We start from the raw sequence: 13119 nt of genomic DNA on the forward strand, positions 1-13119 counted from the left end.
AAGGCTATGTTGGCTTCCTAAAACTAGCTGGAAAGTATAACTATCTTTTGTATTTTCTGAAAGTGTTTGATTTTATTTATTAAGAATTTGAATTCATCTTTAAGGCCATTTTCGCCAGGAATTTCTTTGTGGAAAGATTCTTACTTATTAGTTATATTCTTTTTTTTTTAAGATTTTATTTATTTGACAGAGAGAGACACAGTGAGAGAAGGAACACAAGCAGGGGAGGTGGGAGAGGGAGAAGCAGGCTTCCCGCTGAGCAGGGAGTCCGATGCGGGGCTCGATCCCAGGACCCTGCGTTGAAGGCAGACACTTAATGACTGAGCCACCCAGGCGCCCCATCTTGGCACAATCTTAGCATAGAGTGACTAGGACTTTATTAAAATTATTTTTAGAAGCTTGAGAATAACACTAAGGATTCAGTTTTCAAATTAGACTCACCAGAATCAGAGATTTTACCTCATTTCAAACTTCACTTAAAAAATTTAAAGGTACAGTTTATTGTGAAATATAGAGAGATGGAGAAGTCTGAGATCACCAACATAGCTCTCCAGAAAAGATTTGAATCATGTCCATGACCTTCTATACTCCCGTTTGCCTTGTCTGCTTGTACAATTTATTAACTTCTCATAAAATGATTTTTGAATTTTGTATGACTGAAGTTTTTAGACTATATGTATTGCATTATTGCTAGTTTTACTATATAATGATGAGGATAATTTTCTACCATTTCCTGAGGAGCATAGGGCACAGTTTAATCAATTAATCAATTAATGTGTATGGCCACCTACTTTTTCCTGTTGCTTTTGGTGGTTTAGTATCTCCTGGTAATTTCAAGAAGCTTAAATGTCACTGGGGACTATTCTGAATCCTTTGGCTACCTTGAGATTTCCAACACAAAGTAGGAAATCCAGGAGTCACCTGCCTTGGGCAAATATGATGAACTTGGACCAGAAGAATACTAGGTCCAAAGAAGACTCACTTTCCACATTCTTGCCACAATGTCTGCCATATCTACCTCCCACTTTCCCTCCAGTCCATGGCCCTCTCTTCTCCAGATTATAAAAACTTCATTCCATTTGCATTTTAGCATCCAGGTTTGGTGGAGGAAAGCCAATTGCTTTATACCTGAATTCTTATCATTGCTGAGTTTTACTGTGCTTACTATTTACGGGAGTAACTAGAGAGAGAGTTTTAAGTGGGGTTCTAGGTCTGGAAGGAATGGTTCCATGAAGTGATAGAAGGGGAAATGGATTTTGGCTTTTAATTTTATCTCTAGCTCTACTAGCTATGAGTGGTAAGACAGATTATATAAACTCTTTAACCTGAAATTTCCTTATCAATGGAGGATAATATTGCTTATTTCACATAGTTAATGAGATATGTGTATATAATGTTTAGCAAAACAACTAGCATAAAAGCTCAAGTATATGTTAGATGTTAATGTGATTACTTACTATTATTATTATTCCACATGTTTACCTTATATTTAAGTATGATTTTTATATTCTCATGTATATAATTACAAGTCAGTAATCTATGGTCATTTGGGCTTTTATCATCTCCTCCACATTGTTTTTTTTCTTAAGGATATACAGAAATTGTTAGTTTTTGCTCTTAGATTTTTAGTGACTTCTTTTAGCAATAATCATGCCTCGGATAAACCTCATTGGCTACGATATTACCACTGTGCAAAGCTGAGATTTTTAGTGACTTCTTAATAGGAATGCGTGGGGTTAGAAAAATGAATGGAGAATGGTCATTCAGTCATGCATCTCCTGGGGACTTGGGTGTATAACATACTGTAGCACAACAATAAAGAACAATGGCTGCTTTCAAGATGTTCATAATTTACCAGTTGGAAACAAAAGTTTTTAAAAAGCACTTTTATCATTGGTATGAAGTTTACAACAAAAAACAAGTGTATGGCTATAAAGAGAAGAATATTAACCATTGACTTCAAATATTTCCTTAAATTATGTACACCTAGTTCCAAAGATGTTTCAATCACTTAAGACAGTTATAATATGTATAATCAAGTTGTGTATGTAGAAAATATTTTATGTATGTCAGTGTTTAGGCTTAACAGGATGATGTATTTAACTGTACTACTAATGATTGGAAAAAAAAACTAAGTCATTGAAAAGGCATACACTATTAAAATGTCAAATTATCTTACAACAGTGCCTTTCTACTCTTGACAGTAAAGAGTTCATGTCAGTCATTTTTGTACAATATGCAACACCATAATCTGTTATGTTCCTTTGTTCAGAAAATCTATCGAAGACACAGTAGAATATGAACCCCAACAACCTGATGAATCTCACAATATAACTATCCATGTTAAAAAAGCACGTGGTGGCCTTACTTTATATAAGCCCCCAAAATTAGAAGAGAAGTTGGTAGAATTCCTGGATATTTTAAAGAAATTGTAAGTATTTTTAATATATTACTTCTTGTAGTTGAATAATACTTTTGAATATCTCCACTTTTTTTTTTTAAGTTAGTTGCTTTCAGGTAAGTGTGCTTTAATTGTATTCTACCATTAGTGATTGATTCGGGAGAGGTAGAAATACTGAAGACTGTTTCTAGATGAATGCAGTCTTCATCAATTCCATCTTCATGGCATACATATCATGGATATATTGATAATATATCCAACTGTGGCACATTTTAATTTTAAATTGCAAGCAAAATAGTGTTATTTTCTGATTGTGTTAAATCAAAATTATGTTTAAGATTTCATCAGCTTATGGTTACTTGTCAGAGCTTCACAGCATTTAAACTGTCTTCCCCATCACAGAGGCTTTAAAATGAACTTACCTCATATTCTTTTTAACTTCTTGGAAGACATTGTACTATGATTGGGACACAACTGCCTGAAGGAGAAGGAGAAGAAGGAGAAAGGAGGGCTTAAGTTTAGGTGGAGGCTGGTTTCTAGAGATGATACCAGATTTGTGAGTAAAATTAAAGTTGAAATGAGACCTTGGGAAACTGTGATAATAGAATAAGGATTGACAACACACAAAAAAAATGAAGAGAAAGTGTCAAGACTAGAATTGTGCCCGAAATAAAGACCAGTAACATGGAATGAGAAAATAAAAATCTGGCATTTCTGTTTGGAGAAGTCTATTCTATAACACTCTTCTTCAAAATTGTCATTGCAGAGGCACCTGGGTGGCTCAGATGGTTAAGCGGCTGACTCTTGATCTCAGCTCAGGTTTTGATCTCATGGTCCTGAGTTCATGCCCAGTGTAGAGCCTACTTGAAAAAAAAATTATCATTGCAAATTTGAGAAAATATGTTGAGAGCTTCCAGGAAATTTGGGAATAGTCAGATTTCTGATACTTTTACTTACAACAACATCAATGAAATAAACACAGCAAATACTAGTCCCTTTATAAGAAAGTAGGTGTGAGGGAATTGTAGAGAAGGAAATCATAACCACCTGCCATACAGGGGTATAATTAAACTTGTAAGCTGCAGAAATAGAACATTTAACGAGAATGTGTTCAGTGATTATGTTAAAAATTTACTTTGATAGAAAATCACTAAAGCACTGAAAGTTATTGGAGCTACAGCCACTTTCATTCCATTAAACCGTAATGTTGACAAAAATTATGTTGGATTAAATTTTTTAAGTGTCTGGAATCCTGTGAATTACTCACTGCTGGTTTCAGATTTTGCTGGGCTGCAGGGTTTTCAATGGGGTAATCTTTGTCTTTCTGAAAAATAACGAAGTGGCACTTTCCAGATAACAAAGGTTCTTAATCTAAGATGCAGGAGGAGCTCAAGTAGCTATGGTTCTCTGGCAAGGTGTTAAAATACTAAGAAGTAAATGTAGGTTGAAATTAGGATGGAAACTACAAATGGATAAAAACCCAGTACCGTGTTAGCAATAGACTGAAGCAGGAGCCATGGTAGAAGGCTCTCCAAACACAGGGTAGAATAGACAAAGAATCTACTGCAGCATCCTTGTTGGACCTCCATGGAGTCCATTTAACAACCAGTCTCCAAATACCCTAGACGATAGATGTTGGGAGAGTGGCAATTTCCAGAACCCACTTCCTCACTCACGTGTGAGAGAATGGGTAGGTAGGTGGAAGAGGTCCTGAAGTTCGCCAAGCTCCCACTTTCAGTGGCTCAGAATTGGACAAGTATGACTTCAAAATGAAGGTAGCAGGTCTTGATAGCTGCCCATGGGTGAGGCTGTGTTACTCACTGAGTTACAAGGGCACAGTATATGAGAAGGGAACTCACTTTTATGTTTAATATTCACATAAGGCTTTAATTTCTATACATAAATATTCTGATTCATCCTCATATCAGTGCTCTGAAGTGGATATGATAAGCTAGTCAGTAAAGAGCAGTGCATGTGCTAAGTCCACAATCTATCTCTTGTTCTTCTACAGGCATGGCTTTCATCTTCTTGTCTCCTTGGTACACTAGTGTATTCGTTTTCCATTACTGTGTAACAAATTATCATAAACGTGGTGGCTTAAAACAACATCCATTTATCATCTCTCTGGGCAAGGGATAGTTGGGTCCTCTGCTCATGTCTCACAAGATTTCTTTTTTTTAAAAAATATTTTATTTATTTATTTGAGAGAGAGAGAATGAGAGATAGAGAGCACAAGAGGGAAGAGGGTCAGAGGGAGAAGCCGACTCCCCGCTGAGCAGGGAGCCAGATGTGGGACTCGATCCTGGGACTCCAGGATCATGACCTGAGCCGAAGGCAGTCGCTTAACCAACTGAGCCACCCAGTCTCACAAGGTTTCAATCAAGATGTTCGTAGAGCTACATTCTTTTATGGGGCATGAGGTCCTCTTCCAAGCTCGTAAATGTTGGCAGAATTTAGCTCCTTATAGTTGTAGGGCTGAGGTCCTTACTTTCTTCCTGACTCTCAGGTAGGGGCCCATTTCAGCTCCTAAAGGCCTGCAGATGCTTGCAGAATCACCATCTCTCAGACCTTCCCACAACATGGAAGCTTAAATATTCAAAGCCAGCAAGGGAGATTCTCTCTGTCTTATTCTGCTAACATGTTTTATATAACCTAATCAAGGACGTGTATATCCTATCACCTTTGTCATATTATACTGATTAGCAATGAATGTTGGTTTTGCCCCCATCCCCAAAAACTCTGGTAGAGGGGATGGGTGGAGTGCCCTTAGGGTATGTTAGCCATATTTAGTAACATCGTAAGTCTCTGTGACTCAATCACATTTGCAGTGGGGCTGTATGCTTTATGTACTCAGACAAAGTAGTTCAACTAAAATCTGTTTATTGATGAATAAGTTGTCACCCCTGTAGCCCTCTTTTTCTCTAATTGAACTGTGATCAGATTGATGTGCTGCCTTAGTGATGTGATTTAACACATTTTCCCTAAAAGTAACTACCTTATGCTTTCTAAAATTCTTCACTTTGTTATCCTGCCTGAAATTTTAACAAATAAATTTTGAGTAACAGTAGCCTCTTTTTAAAGAAATGCAAAAATGCATGGCAAGATTAAAAAGCTGTTGCTTAGGGGTACCTGGGTGGCTCTGTTGGTTGAGCATCTGACTGTTGATTTTGGCTGGGGTCATGATCTTGGGGGCGTGGGATCAAGACTCGCACTGGGCTCTGCGCTCTGAGTGTGGAGCCTGCTTGAGGATTCTCTCTCTCCCCCCTCTGTCTCTCCCTCTCTCCAACACCTCCACATACACTCATGCTCACACACTCTCTCTCTCTCTCTCAAAAAAAGAAGCGATTGCTTATTGATAACTTGGTGAGATTTGGCTTAATCATATTGATTACTTAACTTCTATTTTAATTCAGCAGCTTTGAGTAAACAGTGCTAAGTGGGAGGAAGGATAAATGATTTTGAAACATTAAAATCATTAGAAATGGCATGTCTGGGAGATGTCTTCAGAGAGGTGGGGTTTGATAACTAAAGGATGCTGTGTAATTGGGAAGTATGTGTGGAGAGCAAACGGAGAGGGAAAGATGAGAGATAGAAAAAGGAGTTGGGAGACTTTCTGTTAAATTTTTTATTTTGGATTGTAACCAACAGAAACTGATTCTGGTTAATTAAAACAAACAAACAGGGTAAGGGAAAGAAAGGAAACCTATAGAAGAATATTGGATAGCTCCCCAAAGAGAAGAACTACTAGATCCTGGAGATGATATGAACTAGAGCACCTCTGGATGTCCCCTCAAGATACAACACCGGACTCGGGACACCTGCGTGGCTCAGTTAAGTGTCTGCCTTCGGTTCAGGTCATGATCCCCAAGTCCTGGGATCGAGCCCTGCATTGGGCTCCCTGCTCAGTGGGGAGTCTTGCTTGTTCCTTTCCCTCTGTCCCTCCCCCAGCTTGCGTGTGCTTGTGGTTTCCCTCTCTCGCAAATAAATAAATAAAATCCCAAAATATACAACACTGGACTCAATTGGCTATAAGTATTTTTGATTGGGAGTGTTTAGGCTCACACTTTAGTTTCAGGGATAAGGAGTCAGATTGTTGTAGTTTGTTTTTGTAGCCACCCCTTGAATAAATGCTGAGGGAGCAGTACACTTTTATTGATAGTTTTACTGAGCTTATATTCAATTGGTAAGGGATAGCATTTCAAAAGAGAAAGTATTTTAGAAAGAAGGCGAAATGGATCATGAATAAACAACATCAAAGGTTATGAATTAAAACATGACTTGGAATTTTAATTTATGATTTTACTGACTTAATATTTTGCATTCATTAATTAATGAATTCAACATATACTTTTGAACTCCTGTATGTGTTTCTGGCAATGTTCTTGGTATTGGGACTTTAGTGGTGAACACACAATATCTTTGCCCTCATGGGAGCTTATATTCTAGTGTAAGAGAGGAGAGATAATAAAAACATAGGTATTGGGGCACCTGGGTGGCTCAGTTATTAAGTGTCTGCCTTCGGCTCAGGTCATGATCCCAGGGTCCTGGGATCGAGCCCCACATCGGGTTCCCTACTCAGCAGGAAGCCTGCTTCTCCCTCTCCCACTCCCCCTGCTTGTGTTCCTGCTCTCACTAACTCTCTCTCTTCTCTCAAATAAATAAATAAAATCTTTAAAAAAATAAAAAATAAACATGTATGTATTATGTCAGTTAGTGATAAATGCTAGGAAGAAAAACTCTATGCAGAATGAGGGGCTAGGGTATGATGAAAATGATCAGAAAAGTCTTCTCTAAAAGGTGACATTGATCAGATAATTTCATGAAATCAGAGAGCTAGCCAATCAGGTATCTTGGATAAGTGCATTACAGGCAATGCAAGAGCCTGGGATGGCAACATGTTTTATAAATTGAAAAAGAAAAATTTATCAGGGAGGCCAGTGCTATGAAAATGCATGAGTGAAGAGAAAAGGTGGAAATGAGGCTTTGGAGGTAGCCAGGAACCAGATCATCACCTAGAGTCTTGTAGGCCATGGTAGGTTTTTAATCTTGCTGTGACTGGCAAAATGGGAGTGACATGTTATGATTTAAATAGTAATAGGTCATGTGTGGAGAGCTGAGTGTGGGTGCAGAGATTTAGGGTGACATCAGGAGGCTATGTGGAATTGGTCTTGGTGAGAGATGACTGTAGCCTGAATTCTGTGTCCATAGGGAGTTCGGTTTAACATATAGAACTTGATTTTATTTACTTTTTTAAGACATGAGCAGTTTTCAATTGATAGTCCTGGAAGTATATCGTATTCTTTGCTCAACTTGACCACTAACAGCCAGTATCCTGGAAAAATGGTCTAACACTCTCACATGTTTGTATTTGACTACACTGCCTATAACAGTGACCAGCTTTTAAAATGCAGTTATGGATTGCTTTGGTAAAAATAATTGGTTTCCTTATAAGTGACTATGTATATTTGTGAGGGTTGTGGAAAGGGTAGGAGAAGAGACAAACTTATAAATGAGCTGTGAAAAACAGTTTAAGATCCTTTGAGAAAACTTGGCCCAATTGTGTTTTCTCCTAATTTTTTCCAATTAAAGATATTTCCTTTGAGGGAAAGAGGCATCAGAAGATCATTATGTTTCAGTGGAGCAGTGATGCAAAGCCCTTCTCAAGAATGACTCAGAGGAATTGCTCCCTGGAAGGACATGAGGATTTTTGCTTTTTAGATTCAGGCTGCTTAAAATCCAAATCCAATATGGTTCTTACACTGCTGTTTTCCAGTGAAATGGCATATAAGATGAGGAATTGTAATCTCAAACTATATTTTAAGGCTGTATGCTGATGAGAGAAAAATACTTTGTGGGGTTAATTCTGTTAAAAATACAGAGTTTGGATAAAAACTGATTAGTGAGGGGGACTTGCCTCTAGAAAAGAAAGTCTTTATTTGAAGCTAAAAGGGAACATAGGTTAATAAAGAATGGTGTGCATATTACAAGTAATTTAAATTTTTGACAAAACAGTGATCATTTACAATATAAGACTGGAACTAAATGTACACCTGAAACTAATATAACACTTATGTTAACTATACTGGAATTAAAATTAAATTAACTTAAAAAAAATAAAATAAAACTCACAGGATACAACTCATAGGTTCATTGTGAAACTTGAATGAAGTTAAAAATGTAAAGCCCCGTGCATATTACTTAGTCTTACATGATACACACTGTACAAGTCAATCTTCCCTTTGCCAAAGGATCTTACATTTCTTGATAGATTTTCATACAAAAGATTTTACTATGTTCTTGCTATATTTGAGTATAAAAGGATTCCTAATGTCTTAGAATAACAATGTATCCCATTTTTTTATTTCTTCAAAAAAGAATGCAAATTTATCTTATAGTTTATTAATAAATAATGCCTATTAATTATTTATTATATTTACATTAGTTTACAAAATTGCCAGTAATATTTTCATACTGAAGTTTCGGAAACTAGTACTTGGTCACAAATTAACTAGTATTTTAAAAATGATATTTTTATGCTGTTGTATTATTTGGAAATAAGCAAATATCTTCTATTACAATGTTTCTTGCAAAAATTTTTTTTTCACTGTGCAGATGTCTTAGTTCATTTGGGTTGGTCTAACAAAAATACCATAGACTGGTGGCTTTAAACAACAGAAATTTATTTCTTACAATTCTGGAGGCTGAAAAAACTAAGATCCAGGCAGATTCTGTGTCTGGTGAGGGCCCTCTTCTTGGTTCACAGATGGCTCTCTTGTGGTGTCCTCACATGAAGGAAGGGGTGAGAGTTCTTTGGGATCTCTTTCTAAGGGCACTAAATTAGGTATTCTGAGACTCAATTTTCAATGCGTGGAGTTGTGGGGGTTCCCTCACCAACCAGCAAGGTGTTCAAGAATTCAACTCAATTCTGACACTCTCCAGACAGAGCATCAGATTCCACAGATTAAGGGTTCACTCCTACAAGACTGTGTCTCCCAATCCCCTGATGCTTGTGACAAAGCCCAGGCAGTTACCTGCCCTTCTAACCAACTGGCTAGAAATCCAGATTTCTATAATTCCCTTTTTTGGGTTTGATTAATTTGGTAGAATGGCTCATGGAACTCAGAGAAACATTTTACTTATCTGATCACTTATGAAAGGATATAACAGGAACAGCCAGATAAAAGAGGTGCATAGGACAAGGTATATGGGAAGGGGCGTGAAGCTTTTATGCCCTCTCTGTGTGGGCCACCATTCTTCCCAAATCTCTTGTTCACCAACTTGGAAGCTCTCCAAACCCTGTCCTTTTTGGTTTTATGGGAGGTTTCATTACAAAGTCATGATTGATTAAATCATTGGCCATTGGTGATTGATTTGATCTCCAGGCCCTCTCCCTCCCTGGAGGTGGGAAGGGTTGGGAGTTTGGGGGAGGGGGTGTGTGGAGTGAAAGTTCCAACCTTTTAAAACCAACCTTGGTTCTTTTGTTAACCAGCTCTCATCCTCAGGTGGGGTCCAAAAGTCACCTCATTAATAACCAGAGACACCTTTGTCAATCTTAACACTAAGGAAATTCCAAGGGTTTTGGGAGCTGTAAGCCAAGAACTATGGATGAAGACCAGATATATACTCAGATGACCAAATTTATATTTCTTATAAATGACGATATCACAGACACTAATCCCATTCATGAGTGCTCCACTCTCATTACCTAATCATCTCCCAAAGGCCCTACCTCCTAACACTATAACATTGAGGTTTAGGATTTTAGCATATGAATTTTGGGATGACACAAACATGATGTCTATAATAAGATGTATATTATTTCAACATAGATGTGAATGTTAAAGCTGTGACTTCTTGTCTTGGGTGACTATTTCATTTTGCATTTCAAGTTAGAATCTTTTTTTTTCACAGAAATATTTTACTAAGTATTTGGTATAAGTACTTATTATATTAGATTTATAAGTGTAGTAGAAAGCAGAGATTTTGCACTGAGAGATCAGAATGGAATGACTTTAATGGTTTTTTTTGTTATGCGTTGTATTATAGATATAATAAGACAATGGAATATAATGTCTTTAAAAATATTTCTTGTAACAATTGTTTTCTGAAATTATCACAAAATGCAAGTTTTTATGAGAAATTTTATTTATGGCCTTACAAAGGACATTACTTGCCTTCCCAATGTAATTACTTATTCACAAAGTCATCTTGAAAGTTAGTTCTAACTTTATCAAGCAAGATGTCTTAGTTTTCTATGTATAAAATCGTGCATTATATGTACGGGAAGAATGCTTTTGTACTCTGGGATTTGTTATCTACTGGCATAAAGAACTGTTTAGGAGAGACTTAAGAAATCAAGTCTAGGCCCAAGTAGTACTATATCTAGAAACTCTTGGAAAGATTTGGTTGTTTCTAGTAGAGTGTAGGTCTGCATGGTCACTGTTGTCTAAATGTCAAATCTTGGGTCTAATTGCAGAGATGTAATAAACTATTTGATGGTCTTTTAAAAGCTTGAAACATGATTCCTTATTTGTCTCTCCTTCTGTTTCATCCATTAAACACTTATTCTTGCAAAACAGCGGTTTAATTGGTTTCCTATTCAAGGTTGACATGATAAGCGTGTAGCTTGCACATACCTTGATTTGGCTAAAGAGAGTGTGGTAAAATTCTGTAATGTGTTTGCAACATTCATTTATGGTTCTCAGGGGATTTGAGACTCTACCGCCTATCTCATAGTCTGCATGGAGTTTAGTTTCAAAATGAGCCACTACATTGGGTTTGCTGTACAGCAAGTTATTCCATCAGCATATGGTTCAGTGCTCTTTCTTCTGCATTAGATCCTGTCAACAAACCTGACCTGAAAACTGTATTGGCAAAAATTTTTCTTTGAAGCATTTATTTTCTATGTGTTTAGTAATATTATTGTGGCTAAAAATTTTCACACATTATTTCTCTATTGCTTGCTTTTTGATGTTACAAATTTAATAATTTTAGACATAGTTCCTATTGTTTTTAATTTTTTTGCATTTAGAATTCTTATTTGAAAGCAATAGAATCTGATTCTTCAGCTAAGAGGAAGTATTAAATTTCTGGTTATTTATGATGATTTCCTTGAAATGGAATTACTAGTATGTAAAAGAGTACAGATAATGTAAGTATTCTTGATATTTTTAGCCACATTTATTTTTGGAAAAAATGAACTAATTGATATTGCCCCTAGCAGTGAACATTCGCTTTTAAAAAAAAAATCAATTTCATAGAACAATGACAAAAGATATCACATAATTATTTTAATTTGCATTTCTTTGCTTCCTTCTTGAGCTGAATTTTTCTTCATTTGTTTATTGGTTATTTGTATTTATTTGTGTTGGTGTGAGCGATCTGATCATAGCCTTTACCTATGTTTTCTATTGTGCTTTAATTATGTATTGTTGATCTTATAAAGAGCTTTATATGTATTATAGATATAATATGGACATAGTACCATTTATGGAATGGAGAATAAATACTTCAAAAAAGGATTTTGTCCAACATATATACTTTCCCAATATATATTTGCAGGTCATGCTAGATTTTGACAAATGTCAAATGTAGATATTTAGCATATCTTATTAACAGTTTTATTGAAGCATAATTTACATACAATAAAATGCATATTTTAAATTATACTATTTGATATGTCTTGGCACATCTATGAAACCATCACCACAATCAAGATAATGAACATATCCATCATTCCCGAGTTTCCTTGTGCACTTTATATTCCTTTTTTCTTCCCCAACCTTATATCCCACCCCCTGTCCTCAAGCAACCATTTAACTGCTTTCTGTCACTATAGATTATTTTACATTTCCTAGAATTTTTTATAAATGGAATCATAGAGTACATACTATTTTTTAGTTTGGCTCTTTCACTTAGCAAAGATATTTGGAGATTCATCCATGTTGTTTTGTTTATCAGTAGTTCATTCTTTTTTTTTTTTTGTCCTGAAATAGTAATGTGCTATATGAATACACCACAGTTTATCTATTCATCTATTTATGGACATTTGGGTTGTTTTAGGCTATTACCCAAAGCTGCCGTAAACATTCATGTACAAGTCTTAGTATAGGTGTTTGCCTTCACTTCTCTTAAGTAAACACCTAGAAGTAGAGCATCTTGATCACGTGGTTAGTGTATGATAAACTTTTTAAGAATTTGCCAAACTGTTTTCCAAAATTCTTGCACCACTAGACATTCTCACCATCAGTTTATGAGAGTGCCAGTTTCTCTACATTCTTGCCAAATCTTGCCAAACATTTCCTAGGTACAGCATCAAAACATGATTCATAAAAGAAAACTTAGTAGATTAGAGTTTATCACAATTTAAGTATTTCTGCTTTTTGAAACACTCTGCTAAGAGAATGAAAATATTTCCAAAGCATGTATCTAATAAAGGACTTTCCACAAAGTATAAAAAAACCTCAACATTTGTGCAATTGTTTTCCCATTCTTAAAATGTGCAAAATATTTGCACAAATATTCCACCAAAGAATATATGACAAGTAAGTACATGAAAATATCAACATCATTATCATTAGAGAAGTACAAATTAAAATCATGATATATCACCACATACGTATTAGAATGGCTAAAATATTAAAGAATGGCCTCTGTATAAGTTTAAGATATATAGCATAATGACTTGACTAACATGTATTGTGCAATGATTACCACAA

The 13119-nt window shown here is 35.9% G+C and overlaps 1 protein-coding gene and 1 pseudogene across 4 annotated transcripts in view; one reads left to right on the forward strand and one right to left on the reverse strand.

The window, feature by feature from the left end:
- Nucleotides 1-13119, forward strand: part of CNBD1 (cyclic nucleotide binding domain containing 1) — a 451411-nt gene that overhangs the window by 52236 nt on the left and 386056 nt on the right. For all 4 annotated transcript variants that reach the window (XM_073892725.1, XM_073892727.1, XM_073892726.1 and 1 more), the window contains one exon: nt 2273-2431. In XM_073892725.1, the coding sequence (XP_073748826.1) occupies nt 2273-2431 (159 nt within the window). The remainder of the gene's footprint in view (nt 1-2272; nt 2432-13119) is intronic.
- LOC112823771 (U4 spliceosomal RNA) lies at nt 1582-1699 on the reverse strand (annotated as a pseudogene).

The sequence above is a fragment of the Callorhinus ursinus genome, unplaced genomic scaffold, assembly GCF_003265705.2.
Source record: "Callorhinus ursinus isolate GAN/ISIS: 27379988/994484 unplaced genomic scaffold, GSC_fseal_2.0 scaffold5, whole genome shotgun sequence".
NCBI classification, from domain to species: domain Eukaryota; kingdom Metazoa; phylum Chordata; class Mammalia; order Carnivora; family Otariidae; genus Callorhinus; species Callorhinus ursinus.